Raw genomic sequence first — 18,034 nt, forward strand, 5'->3', positions numbered from 1 at the left:
GCTTCGGACTTTACTAAAATCTCTCAACCAAGCAGCATCTGGCCTCTGTATGCCCTGTACCTCTTAAGTGGCCCCAGGTCCAGCACTAGAGGCAACTAGCCTTGGCTTGCAGCTTGGTCTCTCCTGGGCACCTCCAAGCCCAGCACAAGTAGCAGCCATCTGCAGGTAGCTCTGTAGCTCGTACTGGCCACAGACAGGGCACAGGCAGTGGCTGTCCTTGTACCTGCTGGGAGGCCCCAAAGCCAGTGCACCTGGTGGACAGCTTCAGACCCTGCTGGATTACAACCCTACTACCTCCATGAGCGACACACTCAAGGGGCAAACTCAGCAAGCACCAGAGTCCACTGAAGCAAGTCCTGCACCAGAGGTTCGGTTCCTGCACAGCAGCTCCTCTGCTATAGTTGTGGCCAGTCCTCGCAGCCCATCAGCTTGGGGGGCCAATACCTCCCAGTGATGCCAACAGCAATCAGGGCTCAACTACAACAGGACAGTGCACTCAGCCCACACAGGGCTAACTTGGAGAGCCCAGTTCAGGTAACTGTGGAGGGTGTGTCCCTGGGCCCTACAGGATACCTACTATACAAGGCCTCTCTACCAGGTCCTGAGGACATAGCAGCTCTACCTAGTACAGAGAAGCAAACATAAGGAAGCAACCAAAACACAGAGACAAAGAAACAGTTCCCAAATCAAAGAAAAGGAGAAATCTCCAAAAAAAAAAAAAAATAAATAACTAAATGAAATGGAGACAAACCACCATATAGAGAGTTTAAAACACTGGTTATAAGGATGCTCAAGGAACTTAGTAAGAACTTTGACAGTACAAAAAAGGGCATAGAAACCATAAAAAACAACCAGTCAGAAATGAAGGATACACTAACTGAAATGGAGAATAAACTGAAAGCAATCAACAGTAGAATAGAGGAAGCAGAGAATCAAATCAGTGATCTGGAATGCAAGCAAGCGGAAAACACCCAATCACAGGAAAAAAAAAAAAAAAAGAATCCAAAGAGAAAAGAGGATAGTATAAGGAGCATCTGAGACTTCAACCATCCTAATACTCAGATCATGAGGGTGCTGGAAGGAGGAGAGAGCAAGAAATTGAAAACCTATTTGAAAAAATAATGACAGAAAACTTCCCTAACCTAGTGAAGGAAACAGACATACAGTCTACAAGGCACAAAGTCCCTAAGCAAGATGAACCCAAAGAGGCCTACACTAAGACATATCATAATTAAAACGCCAAAGACTAAAGAAAAAGAGATTCTTAAAAACAGCAAAAGCAGTTACCTACAAGGGAACTCCCATAAGACTATCAGCTGATTTCTTAAGATACTGTCCAGGCCAGAAGGAGCTGGCAAAAAGTAGTCAAAGTGATAAAAAGCAAGGACCTACAACCAAAATTAATCTATCCAGCAAAGCTGTCACTTAGAACTGAAGGGCAGATAAAGAGCATCCCAGGCAAGAAAAAGCTAAAGGAGTTCATCATCACCAAACCAGTGTTACAAGAAATATTAAAGGGTCTTCCTTATGAAGAAGAAAAAATATCAAAACTATAAGTAATAAACAGCAATAAAAAACAATAAAAGCTTACAATTAGCAGCAGCATGGAAGGACGTAGAGGATATTATGCTAAGTGAAATAAGTCAGAGAAAGAAATAACATACGACTTCACTTATATGTGGAAACTAAAGAATGATATAAATGAACAAACAAAACACAAACAGACTTATAGATAAAAGGAACACATTTATGGTTGGCAGGGGGGAGAGGGAGTAGGGGACTGGGTGAGAAAGGTGAAGGGACTGAGACATACATATTGGTAGATACAAAATAGTCATGGGGATGTAAAGTACAGCATAGGAAACATAGCTAATGATAGTGTACTAACTATGCATGGTGCCATTTGTGTACTGGAAATAATTGGGGGGAACACTTTGTCAAGTATATGATCGTCTAACCACTATGCTGTACCCCTGAAAGTAATATAAATTAATATTAAAAAAAAGAGGGGGAGAGAATTGAACTGAGGATTGGTACAGAGGTAACTTCATACCTGTTAACATACCTTTTAGGAGAAAAAGGGACAAGATTTTCAAAAGCAAGGATGACAGAAAGTTTTGGGCATTTATTGGTGACAGCAGATAATGAGTATTTGCTGCACGATTCTCTTGTCTCCATTTAAAATTTTCACAATAAAAAACATTTCATATGTTGATAAATATTTTAAAATAAAAAAATACTAAGTTTTAAAAAACGGTATGTACATACAAGGAGTCGTAACACTGCACATCTCAACAGTACAAGCAACATGGGCAGACTGCTTCCCATTTGGATCTACAGTCACGCGCTCTTCACCTGTTACCAAGTCACATAGCACACCCTAGATGACAAGGAAACAGAAAACAAAACCTGGAATTATCATCACCTTGAAAGCAAGAGTAAAAAGAAGTTTTGGATGTTTAACAGAATACTCTCCATTAGAATCAAGTTTGTCTAATAGCTGCCAACAAAATATTCTCAATCTTTTAAAAAATTTTTTCATAAATAAAAATAAAAGCTATTCTCTTACAAAACCTACGTAAACTTGGAAACATCAAGGCAGCTAACAAAAGCATGAAAAATTACAGGTAACAAAAGGCAGGTAACAAAAGCATGAAAAATTACAGCAATTTCACTTTTTAACTTTGTATGTTTCTGTATTATTTCAGTTTATTAAAATAAACATGGAATGCCTCTATATTCAAGAATACTATAAACAAAATTTAAGAATGTAAAGTCTTCCTAATATAATTCCTTAATGCGATGGTGTATCAGACTGATCAACCACCTTGGTTCACCCAGGACTGAGGGGTTCCCAAGGATGAAAACCTTTTAGTGCTACATCGGAAACTCCAGGCAACTGGGACAGCTAGCCTCGCTCACAGTGACCTGAAACTAATCATGAGTAAACATCCGACATCCCCAGACTGAATGATGGTTTACAACACAACTGACCTGTAGCAGTCTTCCAAAGTGTAAAGGTTATAAAAGACAAAGGAAGACAAAAAAAATTGTCTCAGATTAATGGAAACTAGAGACAGGACAACAAAAAAGTGCGAGACCATGGAGAGAATCTGGGGCTGGGGGGCGTGGTGGCAAGGGGTAAGGGAGGAGTGTGTTGTTGTTACTGGACAATTGGCAAAATCTGAATATAGGCTATGGATTAAATAATAGCAGTCTAACAATACTAAATGTCCTGCTTTAAATACCCTGTGGTTATGTGAAAGAAAATCTTTGTTCTTAGAAAATACTTCTTAAGTATTTATAAAGAGGCAATTATGAAAATTACATAAATTATTCAGAACGAAAAATAAAGAATGCAAATTACCTACCAAAACTGGTTAATCTCACATTATAGTCATAATAAAACAACCAAATTTTAGCCCTCTTAGTAAAAAACAATGCCTCAGACCACATGGCATTCAGTCCTTTTCAGGTTTGAAAACGTGGCTCCGGTCTACATTTTACTAACTACGATTAGTTCTAACTGATCGCACCAGAGGTCTAATTTAAAGGTAAATTAAACATCATAACAGAGTAGTGGTTAACTCTGAGGAGGCAAAGGAGGGAGTTCAGAGGGTTTTAACCATATCAACACTTCTTTAAAAAACAAGTATGGCACCCTAACTGGTGTGGCTCAGTGGACTGAGTGCCAGCCTGTAAACCAAAGGGTCACTGGTTCAATTCCCCACCAGGGCATATGCCTGAATTGCAGGCCAGGTCCCCAGTAGGAGGGCGCATGAGAGGCAACCATACATTGATCTTTCTCTCTCCCCCTCCCTTCCCCTCTCTCTAAAAAATAGATAAAATCTTTTTTTAAAAAACAAAAACAAAACACAAGTATGGCAAAATGTTAGAATGTGACCAAAACTGGATAGTAGGATCAGGCTGTGTTCTTCTCAGCCTGTCTCTGTATATGTGAACTATTCTGTAACACTATATTTCAGTCATTCTAATAAACACATTTTTTTCATATTTTAGTATCTCTGAAATCAGGATACAGCTTAACAAGTGATGGTGTGTCAGAGTTCAGTTGGCAGCACTTTTTCTGTCTCAGTCACACATAAAATAATGGTACAACTTACAACTGATGGCTTCTGAGGTACAAAGAAATATGGCAATTTTTGTTACTGGAAGGAATACTACATATGCACTCCATTCTTATCCTCACACACACACACACAAAATTAACAAGGAGCAAATATTTGGCAATACACTGACATCAGCATTACTCTTTTCAAAGATCTCATGTGCCAGTAATTTTAAAGGGCCACAATATACTCCAGATTTTGCTGACAAGTATTTCTGGATCGCATGATAAGTCTTTCCACTGTTTGTGGGGCCTGAATGGAATATTATCTTCCGCCGTATGGCTCTGGCTTCTGGGTACCTGAAAGATAAGTAGGTAAACAGCTTAATTTTATTAATTTCAAAATCCACTTCAGCAAAGTTCTCAATTTAAAAAATTCCACTGCAACATCCTCTTAACCTTCACAAGATAATAACTTTAAAAACCTTAATCTTTAAAAAACTTAATTAAATGATGAGTTTCATATTCACACTAAAATAATGTCTTTCTAAGACTGACATTTACTAACTAGAGGACAGAAAAATCCAAGGGCAAATTAATTTCCTGGGTATCTTTGCCACTGTACAAATTCTTTTTCCTCAGTAGTTACTTAAGTTTAAACTTCTAATAGCTGCACAGATACATTCACATCACTTCTATAGCTCTAAACACCTTATAAGCAAGTATTCCCAGGCTTCTGAATTTCAATATATTCAGTATAATGATGACTGAGTCTTCTGCTTCTGGCCATGGTGCGATCCTACCATAAACAAGTACAGAACTGGACAAAATATATGCAGCAGCTGCCTAGGGACATGCACAACAGGCAATGCAGGAATATAGCCCTGGAAGAAGGAACACTTGAGATAAGACCTCCTGCACCCCAGCTGGGCACAGGGAGTGGAACCCAAGTAAAAGTATGATAGTCCCACTGAGCTGAGCAGCACAGATCAAGTTCAGAGTTGCTGAAGCAACTGTAATGTGAAAGACAGAGTGTGGAAGAAAAGAAAGGGTGCAGTGGAGGGGGAGCCTTGAAGTCTGTGTGGGAGTTCCCTGTGGGTGCCTGGCCAAGGGCTGGGCTGAATATGCGCAGAGCCTAGCAGAGCTTGCTAAGAGTCTGAGCAGGAAGGTCTCAATGAGGTGGCAAAGTGCTAGGAGACACTGGAGATTAGCCCTGGTGCTTGGGAGGGCGCTCATTAACACCCAGGCATTCAGCTGAGACTCAGAAATGCACACCTGAATTCTAAGGACCACACCTTAAAGTAAGAGCTACTCTAGCTCTGCAGTAATAAAACCTAAAACCAAGCTGGATCAGGATAAAGGGGAGACACCAGTTAATTGCCTGCCAGAATTAACTGCCTCTTTTTCTAGGGAAAAACAACACAATCTAGTCTCCTTATGATTTATCATCCAGCATACAATAAAAATAAAAAATAACAACCATTACTCTCCCAAAATTAGAAACTGAAAATTTCAAATCCACAAATGAAGGAACTAACCAATTAGGTGGTATTCTTAAGTCACTGATTTTACGTAGATCATCCTTACATTCCAACACAGGAAATATCTGCTTTGCATGTCTCAAGAAAAATGGAAATAAATCATCCACATGAGCTGGAAAATAAAACACTGCATTAACAGGTGCAATCTGCATGCCATCCATAACTACACTTAGTGACACCTTTTTTCTTAATGAGCTAAGTTTGAGGGACAGCGTCAGGACAAAAAGAAAAACCCTGGAGCAAGGAACTCTGCCCTTTCCAAGACCCTGCTTTCTCTTACATGTTCTTCAAATTTCATTTGTATTTTCTAGGAAAACAGAAAAATGGCTGCCAAGCACCACATTCCACTCTTCCAGCGCAAGCAGGTAAAGATCAGCATGGTAAAAGTTACATTAGCCCTGGCTGGTGTGGCTCAGTAAATGAGAACTGGCCTGGGAACTAAAGGGTTACCGGTTCGATTCCCAGTCAGGGCACGCACCCGAGTTGCAGGCCAGGTCCCCAGGAGGGGGTGTGTGAGAGGCAACCACAATCGATATTTCTCTCCTTCACCTCCCTTTCCCCCCATCTAAAAATAAATAAAATCTTTTTTAAAAAACGTTAAATTAAAAAAATAAAGAACCTAGAAATATACATTAGAGAGAACCTGTGGTTACTGAAGAAAAATGCAGGTGTAAACATTTTTCAAACTAGAGAGACCACTGAAAGACAAAACATGAAGTGACCTGATTTCTCAGCAAGAAGTCTCCACACCTTAGAGGCTCTGAGGAGGGTGAGGTCTTGTCCCATTCATCTTTGTATACAGGTTCTATCTACCTCAGTGCCTGGCACAGGTTAGGGTCTAATAATCAAATACATTGAAAATATATAACCAAAACCAAGCTGCCTACAGGGAACAATATAATGATGTTCTCACTTTTTTTTTCCTTATGGCAAGAACTTTGTCCTGATACGAGGGAGGAAGAAGCCAGTAGCAGAAACAGATGGAATCTGCTATGCATTAATTCCATCTTGTGTAAAAGTTCTTTTCACTGTGGTTATTAACACATAGTGAAGAGCAGACGGTTGATAGAGTAAATCTACCTCCAGTCTAAGACACATGGGTGATTTAATAACTAGCTCAGGGACCTTGTATAAAAGCAAAAGGACCTAGACAGTCTCCTAGGCAAGCACTGAATTACTAACAGAGAATGTTAAAAAGGCCTATTCTAAACAAACCCTGACTAGAGAAATAAACATGAAGGGAGGAAACAGAATGTATATTCAACAGGATTTATAAAAATCTCTATAAACACTTGCCTGCACTGAAGCAAATATCATTCAAAATAATGTGAATGTCCACATCCAGGGAATGAGACTGCATGATGTAATTTCTAAAGCTTATGAAAGCTTGGTGGAAGAGACGAGCTGCAGGAAATACAAAATCAAAGTAGGCAGGGCTTAGTTTTCATTTCATTTCTCATTTTAAAAAGTAAATATGCACATCACACCTAATTAATCAAAACATCTTTTTTTAAAAATTTATCAGATGTGAGCTAAAACTGAAATCCTAGCACAACACGAAGGAAAGCTGAACACACAGCTCCTTTGCTATATGAATGGTTCACCAGGTATGTCTTGTTAACCTGCTCAGACAGAAGCAAAGGTCAAGAACAACCTCCAGGTCACATCTATGTTCTTATGTCCAGGCCACACAAGGTACTACACAGTACTGACAAAGCTATAATCTAAAAAGCAATGAAATATCTCTAATGGGATGTTATTAGCATTACCATCGAGTCCATAATCGGCACTCAGTTTCTGAATTTCTTTCCTCTTGTAAAACTTGTCTAGGATCTTCTTTACTTCATCTGGAAGAAAGATGTCAAAATTTATAGCTTGTTTAACACTTGTTTTCCAAATACAGAAATGCCCAAAAAGCAAATGAAACTTGAAGTCCTAACACTCAAGGCAGAAGTCTACTGAGTGCTGCAAAAACTTAGTTTATTTGATCACAAGCTCTTTATGATTTAGTAGTGAGATGGAGTGCCTAGAAAAACTATAAAGTCAAAAAACACAATGTTCCTGTTATAATACAGAGGAATAAGCAAGATGCTACAGGATTAGACATTGCCATCAGGCTTTTAGATAACCATGCTTTATTTTGTTTACTTACAACCAGTATCGACGGCTAACAGTACGCAGCTAAAAGCTATCTAGAATGACAACCAAAACTGCAAGGACCAAACCATTATGCTTTTATGCAAATAACTAAAGGAGCCAGGGATGATCTTTAGTTGAAGAAGATGATTTTTGGGAGAACAGATTATACTTCTTTTGTTCTAGATGGCATAACTAAAGTCTGTGGGAAGTAAGGGATGCAGATTTCAGTGGAATTTATACATGAGCTTCCTAACAATTAGAACAGTGAAAAGGGGCTGCCTCACAAAAGTGCCAGCTCCTTGTCACTGGAAGTACTCAAACAAGGCTTAAATGGCTGTATCTCAAAAGGGATGGCAGAGAAATTACTGTACTATAGGAGTGGCTGAATTAGATGCCTGAAGTAACATGCCACTATGAATCAATATTTTTAATATTCTTATAAAATATTTTAAATTAATCAAGCTGAGGTTGTACTGCCATTAAACATGTCAAAATACTATTGCTTTATTCTGTAGAGACAAACATTTTAGATCCAGCCACACACACTGCATTCCTGGGGCTGTGGTAGACAGACATAAAGCAGAGCAAGGAGGACAGGCCAGGCAGGAAAGATCACGAGAGTGCAAAGCACCGGGTGCCTAGCAACAGGCAAAACTGGGAAAACAGCCCTGGCTCTGTTAGCTGGTGCACTGTCCCATACACCAATAGGTTGCAGGTTTGATCCCCAGTGGGGGCGCGTAAGGAGGCAACTGATCGATGTTGCTCCCTCACATCAATGTTGCTCTCTCCTCTCCCCTTCTCTCTCTATAATCAATAAATATATCCACGGGTGAGGATTTAAACCAACCAACCAACCAACCAACCAACCAACAAAACAATGGAAAACAAGGACCCCAGCTCCAGGGTGACCTTTCCTCCCTAGCATATCTGGTCATGTGGATTAGATGCCCTGACCTTTCATACTGCTGGTCATATGGCTCAAACCTTTTCCTGCCCTTTCCCCCCTGGAATGTTACTAGTCTTTCAGTAGACCCCTTTGGAGGAGGAACTAGGGGCTGAAGAGTGGCCTCATGTGACTCCCATTCGGGTCCTTGCAGGACTTCTCCCTTAAGCATTAACCCCTGGGGAATATCTGTGTTTCAGATCCAAGCCCAGAAAAGCAGTAAAACCAGACAAGCCAAGCCACAGCTGATATCAGGACCAGCTGCACTGATTAATAACCCCCTGCCCTGGCACTGACCAATCAGTGGAGACCATGACCAAGACCCTGAAAGGAGACACCTGCAAAGCTAACACTCTACTGATATCCTCCTCTGGGACCACCCCTAAAATCCCCACCCTTAAAAACCCTTAGGACGGAAGACCCAGTGCTGCTCTCTCTAGGGAGCACGCCCTCGCCTTTCCCCACGCCCTTACCTCAGGAGCATCTTCCTCGCCCTTCTCTCTCCTAAGCTCCAAGAGCCCTTCTCTTGCCTCTGTAGCTTGTTGCCTGAGCTCATTTCTTCTACAGCTCACTTCTACCTCTGTGACTTTCTAAATAACTTTTCTCTAATAGTTTGAGACTTGGCTCTGAATTCTTTCTTAGCCAGAACTCAAGTAAAGAAGTTGCTGAACCAAGTTCCGGTCTGACTCCATCAGCCTAATACCTGGTGCCCTTTTGCTGTCAAACAGAAAGGCAGGCCAAAATTGAAGACAGAACCTTTGCCCATGATACACAGAAAGGCCAAGTAGCCTACATAGTTCAACCTCTCAACTGCATCTTCACAGAGCCACGATACTCCCAACACTCACTGAAGAAATTAAGCCTGAATAAATCGTCCACTAACAAAAATTTGTTCTGCAAAATGAAGGAATTTCAAAATGGTTTAGCCACGGTATTTGCCCATTAAATGTGATACATACATCTCTTTTATCACAGGCTGTTATCCTAATATTTCTGGGTTTCTGTTACTTTGTACCCAGTGGGGGTAAGGCAGGATAGAAAGAAGTTAGGCAAAGATCCAGACAAGTGGAGTGAGGAAGCAGGAGCCAACACCTTCTCACCAGAGCCCCCACCTCTGGGCATGATCAAAGGGAAACAATTAATGGCAAGGAACCCTGTGGTGGTGGCAAGGTCCCTTCCCAGCCAGAAGGTGGAGTCAGGATTAGGCACCACAAAGCTTGGAGACAACCCGTCTACCCTTGCAAACACATAAAATCCCAAGAACTAACTGCCCTGCACTCAACTCACTCTCCAGTTGGACACGCACTTTTCGCTTCTTCCACAGCAGAGCCCACGATCTGGCCTCTTTCCTGGGCGAGTCAAGGACCTGGAGGCTGCCTGACATGCTAAAGGTCCTGGACCGTGCAGGGCAGGGCCAGCCCGCAGCACCAAGGCGGCCCTGTAACAGGGGTAACAGTTTCTTGGCAGCAACAGTGGAAAACTCAGTGACAAATAAAAGACTAGAATATAGCACATGCAATTGCTTGGGGAAACTCTGCTGACCTATAAACTCAATATAAACAGAAGACATCAAATCTGTTTAAAATAATCAATTTCCTGTAACTAACACTCCAGTGTTATGCAAGAATGATCCTTCGCTCAATGTAAAATGCTTTAAAAAAATAAGCTTTCTCTTCCTATGTGAAAGAAACTAGTGGGAAAGACCACATATTGTATTACATGAAATGGACAACAGAAACAGGGTAGATTAGCTTGCCTGGGCAGAGGGCAGTGGGGATAGGGGAATGGGAAGTGATTGCTACTGCGTAGATTTCTCTTGGGAGTAAAGAAAATGTTCTAAAATTAAATTATGGTGAGAGTTGTGCAACCCTGCAAATATACCATTTAATTATCCATTTTAAAAGATAAACTTCATGGTACATAAATATTTTAAAGCTGTTTTTAAAAAACGAATATTACCCACACAAAAAAATGTGAGGGTTCTCTGTGTCGATACTTTATTGAAAAGGATTTTCTAAAATCTGCTATCAGTTTTTAAAAAATAACTACAAAAACATTACCACAATGGAAATAGCACTGAAAAAAATGTTAATCATCTACAGAAGTATATGGAAACACAGTTTTGTTTTTCATAAAAATTAAGCTTTAACTGTTTCATTCTTCTTAACACAACGATCTGATTTTATTTATTTATTTTTTACTTCTCATTAAAATTAACAGTGATTAAAGGATACATTCTCTGGATTTCAGCCACAGTAGAAATGACAGTCGCTACAACTTTAAACTAGATAATAGAGTTTCTTCCAGCTACCTGCAATGAGAGCTTGAGACTTAATGAGACTACATTGGAATTCAAAACTACACTTGCTAAAATTAAAAGATCCACTATAAACTCTATTCTGCACTGAGTTTTAAATGATTACATATTCTTTAAAAGAGAAAACAGAGTGTTCAAGACAATCCATCAGAATAAGTTCTCTTTTAAAATATAACTGTACCTCCAAGAGTCTTTACACAAAATTAATGGTCCACTTTTACTCCACTTACATCCTGATGGGGAACAGAGTAGCTATTTACTGTAAGTCTAGGACTACTTAAACCTTATGATTTACACATTTTGTTAAAATGTCTTAATTCACTTGTTTCACTGTATTAATAATTAACTAGAATCCCATCTCAACACATGGTCACTTGAGGATTGGAGTAGTAGATTGGAATGAATGCAATTCAACCTCTTCATAATAGAATTAAAAAGGCTAAAGCCACAGTGGAAACAGGTGGAGAGAAGTTATCAGAATAGGTTAGAGAATCTCTAGAATCCAAAAAGTAAAGGCAGATTCAATCCTGAAGAAACTGTATCAAAGACAACTTAGTAGTGGCATCATTTCCCACCCCTTTAACATTACAACTAGTTTTACTACCCTAGTTACAGTGTTAATGGGATAGAAAATACAAAAGTTTAACACAGACAATAAAGACACTTAAACTGTGGCTGCTCTGCCTGTGGAGTAGCCTTCTCTCTGTCCCACTGCCGCGCTAAGAAACTCTTCCATTTAAAAAAAAAAAAAAAGACACTGAAATTGTTAAAAATTTTCTCTTTCCCTGGTTCAGTCAATTCAAATGGAGACTGCAGCCAAGAAATCAAGAAAAGACACTCAGAAGCGCAATAATAAAAGAATTAGGAAAGACCACCAAGAGCAAAAATGTTTCATTACATACCACGGCTAAGGTCATCCACACCCTCATTCCCAACTACTATGTACAGATGTGAAAGGTGGACAGTGAAGAGAGCTGAGAGACAATATTTAATTCATTTGAAACATGGTGTTGAAAGTGAGCTCTATGCATACCCTGGACCACTAGAAAGAGAAGCAAATTACACCTGATACATCGCTGGAGACAAAAATGACAAAACTGAAGCTGTCTTACTTTGGGCACATCATGAAAAGGCAGGGTTCTCTGGAAGAGACTACGATGCTGGGAAAAATAAACAGCAGCAGAAAAGGGAGAAGACTCAATATGAAATGGAGTGACTTCATAAAAGAAGCCATAGGCATGAATCGACAGGAGCTAATAAGCAGGCCTGTTGAGGACAGGACATGGTGGACAGCACTCATTCATGGAGTCACTAGGACTCAGAGCCGACTCAACAGCACGTTACACACATTAATACTGGTGCCACTGAAACAAAAAAGAAAAAAAAATTTAACTGCAAAAAATATATATACTCATGTCATTGAGTATTAAGCTACACAGAATATGGTTCTAGTAGTGGTAGCAATTCATGCTGAACCTTTTACATCATCACAAAGGGAATTATAAAAAGCTGTAGCAGATCTGATAAAACTGCCACTATTGCAGCAGATGGCGAGCTGCATTAGGCCAAATGCCTCTGACCTTCCTGCACCTTGCTCAGGTGAAGGGATGACAGCAGCATGAAGGCTGAGGAGCCTCAGCTATGCCCTACACCCCCAAGTGTGTCTGTTCCTGATAAACTTACATCAAATGACAGTAACTTCATTAGGCTCTTTCATAAGGTTCCTCTTGCGACTTACAGCATGATTCTCATCCAGGAAGCTAAATGGACTCTAGTCAGAAATGTGTCGCCTAATAGACTATACAGGGCCTGTCTCCATAATCTTGACCCCTTCCCTTAGCATTACACCCTAGCTCTGTATTTCGTAAGTGCTATGTCAGAAAATATCAGTCCAGTTGTTTTGCCAAGGAAGCTTCCCCAAAACTTCCAGTTCATGCTCCAAATGGTACGTGAGCGGCTTCAACTTTCTTGCCACAGCTCTACAAACAAGTTCCGAACTGCATCTACCCATCTACCAATACTAGAATCTATGAGGAAATGACTGCAACCTGCCTCAATTAATCTGCTACCTTCCCTAGGAGTCCCAACTGCTAATAAAATCCACCATGAATATTTTTTGTTGCTGCCACCTATAAACATGCAGGGATCAATCAAGAATCAGAAGATCGTGCTCTGAAAGTGCATCTGTCACCCAAGGTCAGCCAGGGCTCACCAGGCTGAACTTGATGCCTGGGTGCTACCTTCCTCCTTCACTGCTCCACTTGAACCTTCCAAAGCTCCCAGCTTTGTTAACTTGCCCGGAAAGAAGAGGGCTACTCTGCCATGGAAGTAGTTACCTGTAATTCATTGCCAGAACTTCTAAACACTTAAAAATACGTAAGAGTGCCCAAAAGACTTAAAAACCCTGCTTTTAGCAGAGCCAGCTGGTTATGAGTAGAAAGATGTATGAGAAATTTTATACCAGCTATTAAAAGCCTAAAGAAAGAGAGACTTGGCGGGGGGGGGGGCGCTATTTATAAAATAACCTAAAAATACATAATTTTGTTCCATCCTCCCATTAACCTATATTATGTGGACAGGGTAAGTTATTTTGGGCTCCTAGGGTAAATCGTTTTCCCAGTTTCCATACATCACATTCTACTGCAAGCTGACAGCCCGACAACTTTTAATTCCATTTTTACCATAACAAATGTTTAGTTAGTACAAATACTAGTTTACATTCATTCATCCCTTGACACTTTTCAAAGTGCTATGCCAAACACATTATGATGATTTTCACAATCCAGAGATGTAAGCAGAGAAATTATCCTTATTTTACAAATTAGGAAATGCAGAAAAGGTAAGTAAATTCTAAATCAGGCAAGTTACTTCCTGTATCACAATTATGCACAATCGTTCTGTTTACAGTCAGTCAATCTACATCCACATGGCTAAATGTGTCACAGACAACCAGGAGACATATATAAATGTGTGTGCGTGTGTGTATCACATACTGTGTGGTTAGAACAGTGTTGGCACATAGCAGGCATTCAATAAGTGTTTGTTGGGGATAAAGGCAATGTCAACCTCATAAGGGTTATTAGGAAGATTAAATGAGTCACCTGCTTAGAATGGTATCTGTCTAGCAAACACTCGATATAAGCCATTGCTATTTTTAAAAAAAAGAAAAAAATGAAAGAACCACAGGGATATTCCAGGCAGAGGGAGTAACACCTGTAAGAGGCCCTGGAGCAAAAGTACACAGTTTATCAAAATGACTAAACCATGGAGGGGGTGTGCAATGAAGCTGGAGAGGTGCCCAGGCCCAGATCAGGCAGGGCCTTCCAAGTCTGTATTAGTGATTGAGAACCATTTTAAACTGGAGACAATGGAAACACATTAAACATTTTTTGCAGGGGAACAACATGATTAGATTCTTTTTAACAGAACATGTTGACTGCAGGTAAAGAATGGAGTAGAGATCAAAGATGTTCAAGGAGACATGTAAAGGCTATTTTAACAGTCCCAACCAAAAGACAGAACCTGGTTATTCAGACTAGGTTGGTTGCAATGGAGAAGGAGGGAAGTAAATTAACTCAATAAATATTTATGAGGTAAAATCAACAAGACTTGTCAACCGTACATTCTGATTGTTAGATGTATGGGGTGAGATATGGGAAGAACCAAGACGACCAGGTTTCTGACCAGAGCACCTGGAGAAGCAGCAAGTTGAGGAGAAGATAAGTTGTCTTGGACATGTGACTGTCAAGTGCATGTAAGAAATCCAAGTGAAGATACCTGGTAGGCAGCTAAATATACAGGTACGGGGAAATGAGAGTGGTCCAGGGAAAAGACCAAGATCTAAAAGGAATACTGACTTGGGGAGAAAGAATGAACCACCCTAGGGAGAGCACAGAGTAAGATGGCAAGGTAACAAAAAGACAGAGCCTTGGAGTATACCAACTTTTGGGTGAAGAGCAAGCAACTGATTGAGAAGTGACACCTTCTTGTCTCAATCTCTATGTGAAAATCTGATAGCTTTATCGTGTGGCTATACAGAATTGGAGTACTTCATTGTTCTCTGCAGCCTCTCTTGCAATGTTTAAAAAAATCATTGTAGTAAGTTCAACGTCTAAGTCAATCCTAGCCAAAGGAAATGAAAAATCACCCAGTGCTCACTGTCTCAAGGAGGTAGGTAAGAATTCTCCACCGGAAGAAAACCTGGTGCTGATAATCTGTCTTCATTCTATCTCCTTACTGGAAGAATCAAAGACATTTACACTTTCAGGTAAAGTGGAATAGTTACACAAAATAAGTATTTTTATATACTTAAATCTAGTAAATTTACCTAACACAAATCACTTATTCCTTAAAAAATAATAAAAATGGGAAAACGGTTTTTTAAAATATATTTAGTTTCAGTTTTGCAAGGTGAAAAAGTTCCAGAGATGTGCTTCACGACAATGTGAATATACTCAACACTGCTGAACTGTACCCTTAAAAAAGGTTAAGATGGTAAAATTTGTCACAACTTTAAAATAAATAATAAATAGTAATATAAATACTTATGTTATGAAAAGTACCAAAGTAATGTAGCCCTCAACTCCAAGTAAAATGAAAGGGCTTAACAGTGGCCTGGAAGAGCTAGTTAAAAGAATAACATATACCTCGAGAGACCCACCACATTTTTAGTGAAAGTATTGTACTTCTGTCCTGAAAAACAAGATCTCACCCATAGCATGTTGCATTCTATATTTTAAAGTTACACTAGGAGACAGAATGTTGCTTTTTGAAACGAAATGCCTAGAGTTCCTGGAGAGCTAGTGCTCTGTGACGCTATAGCATTCCCTCATTCTCCCAGAGCTTCATTTGGCTGGAGAAACCTGTCTCACCTCCCCAGGCATCCAGCCGTATAATCTAAAACTCCGCTTGTAAACATTTACACGCCTCCCCGTCAAATCCACCCAAAGTTACTTTGAGGGACAACGCCCACTTTCACTTGCTGATGCTCAGCGATTGCTCTCTCTCTTGGAGGCCCTATGATGACGGTGTCTACCACCTTCGGTCAAGACACTCTTATCATCTTCTACCTTGTATTACAGCTGGTTATCCATATATCTTTCCTCTCCATGACACACTAACTTTTTGAGCGAGAGAGATCTGGATTTGAGCCTCGTTCCTCTTGGCAACCACCACACAGCCCAATACAGTCTGGCTTGCGTAGGCGCCTAGTCAATGACAATGAATACTGAAAGAAGTCCTCCTCTGGCTTTTCACTAGCCCACTCCCTTGATCCTTCTCGGAGGCAATAATTCTGGGCAGCGAGGGAGGAACAACAAAGGATACAAGAGAAATCAGTCGAAAAACTAACGACTTAAAAAAGGTGAATCACCCCACCACAAGACAGCGTAAACTATTGAGAGGAGAGTGAAACGGAAAAGGCCACTTCTGGGCCAGCATATTAAAGGATCAATCGGATACAGGCCCAAGCCCTGAGAAGCTCAAAAACTACTAGGGAGGCAGACTGCTCGAGAGGACCTCCGGTCTCCAGGGGAAGGGGGATGCAGCTTTCTCATGGCCGCCTAGCCGGCACCACACCGCCACCCCCGCTAGCTCCTGCACTCACTCTTGTCCAGGGGTCGGGTTAGCTCAGCTCCGACGTCGCCATCTGCGTTGGGACCCTGAGGTTTCACAGTCAGTGGCACAAACAAGGATGTGTCCGGGGCTTTGGAACCTCCAGAGGAAGAGGAGGAGGAGGAGGCAACAGCGGGAACGCGCCCCAGAGCTCCAGGAAAGGGCCCAACGTGGGCACGAAGAGCAGAGCAAACGACTGCCCGGTGGCCAGCGCGGTGCCCCGCCCGGAGCCGAGCCCACAACAGGGTACACCGCGGGAAGGACATTTAGACCGCAGGGCCCAAAGAGACTGACTGCAGCAACACGGGGACACGGCGGTGGGCATGACGCATCCAGCAGCGCCAACACTCCGGAAAGACCGGACCGAGCAAAGAGGCTGCCCAGGAAAATGCCCTACCAAAAAGAAAAGGTGCCTGCCATGAGGTTGCTCAAAAGGGCGAAGAAATATTTAGCGATGAAAACCAGAAAATATTGGTTCTTGTTATCTCTTTTTCTTTAGATATTGGGATCCTCCTTTCTCTAAAAAAACAAACAAACAAAACCAAAATAATCAGGCACCTTTGGGAATGTCACAGATGTGAGGAGGGGCCTGCGAAGCGTGTCACGTGACGCAAGCAGGCCAGGTCTGTGGGCGAGGGTGTAGAAACACGTGGGCAAGTGCGCGTGGACGGCGCCGTGAGCAGTGCCCGGGGAAATTGGTGGAGAAGTAAATACCTGTCCTGTGAGTGTGACTTGCCCTCTGAAACGCTAAAAACATTTTTCCGGAGGTTTCTTGGAGTATTAGCTTTTGTTTTCTGATAGCGTAGCACTAAAGAACATAACCTAATCTGCCCTACAGCAGCGTTGCGAAGGTATTTCATTGATCTATAGTTTCTGAGGTAACCCACTTCTATGGCACGTGTGTAAGTACTTGCACTTTGATGTGAGCAGTTTGTGTGCATCACCGAAGTAGCCGATATGTCGTAATCTCATAGCAAAAACATGCTCTCTGCACCCTGCCAGTTTAGTGTCATTTGCATTGGTTGGATACTGTCATACATGGCTGCAACCTATTCAAAATACGCTGTTAGATTTTCCACTTCTAGTTATACTTAAAACATTACGATTTTGCAGCTGGAAGGAATGTGTCATGTAGTAAGTAATAGTGTCAAATAGGATTCCAATAATATTCAATAATTTGCTATGTGCCTTTGATTCACAGAATCCTTTAATTTTTAATTACCATTTAGTCCATTTATATCCCCCTCCCTACAGAATACTTTTTAAACATCAGGTTTACAAGAGTAATTTTATTACACTTGGGCCCATGTATTGGGTTGGCTAAAAAAGTCCGTGTGGTTTTTTCCATAAAATAAAAGACACATTTTTCGTTTTCACCAGTAACTTTATTGGTTTGGATATTTTGAGTATGT

At 40.9% G+C, this 18,034-nt stretch overlaps 1 protein-coding gene across 1 annotated transcript in view; it reads right to left on the reverse strand.

Moving 5' to 3' along the window:
* SUPV3L1 (Suv3 like RNA helicase) overlaps positions 1 to 16,944 on the reverse strand; it is a 30,154-nt gene extending 13,210 nt beyond the window's left edge. Inside the window, exons 1-6 of the mRNA XM_054572684.1 lie at positions 16,615 to 16,944; positions 7,380 to 7,457; positions 6,907 to 7,014; positions 5,608 to 5,722; positions 4,261 to 4,429; positions 2,269 to 2,380 (exon numbers count right to left, since the gene is read on the reverse strand). Of these exons, the coding sequence (XP_054428659.1) occupies positions 2,269 to 2,380; positions 4,261 to 4,429; positions 5,608 to 5,722; positions 6,907 to 7,014; positions 7,380 to 7,457; positions 16,615 to 16,888 (856 nt within the window). The 5' untranslated portion in view covers positions 16,889 to 16,944. The remainder of the gene's footprint in view (positions 1 to 2,268; positions 2,381 to 4,260; positions 4,430 to 5,607; positions 5,723 to 6,906; positions 7,015 to 7,379; positions 7,458 to 16,614) is intronic.
* Positions 16,945 to 18,034: the final 1,090 nt, after the last annotated feature.

This window comes from Pteronotus mesoamericanus, unplaced genomic scaffold (assembly GCF_021234165.1).
Source record: "Pteronotus mesoamericanus isolate MK-2021 breed Mesoamerican mustached bat unplaced genomic scaffold, CSHL_Meso_final contig_24, whole genome shotgun sequence".
Classification (NCBI taxonomy): Eukaryota; Metazoa; Chordata; class Mammalia; order Chiroptera; family Mormoopidae; genus Pteronotus; species Pteronotus mesoamericanus.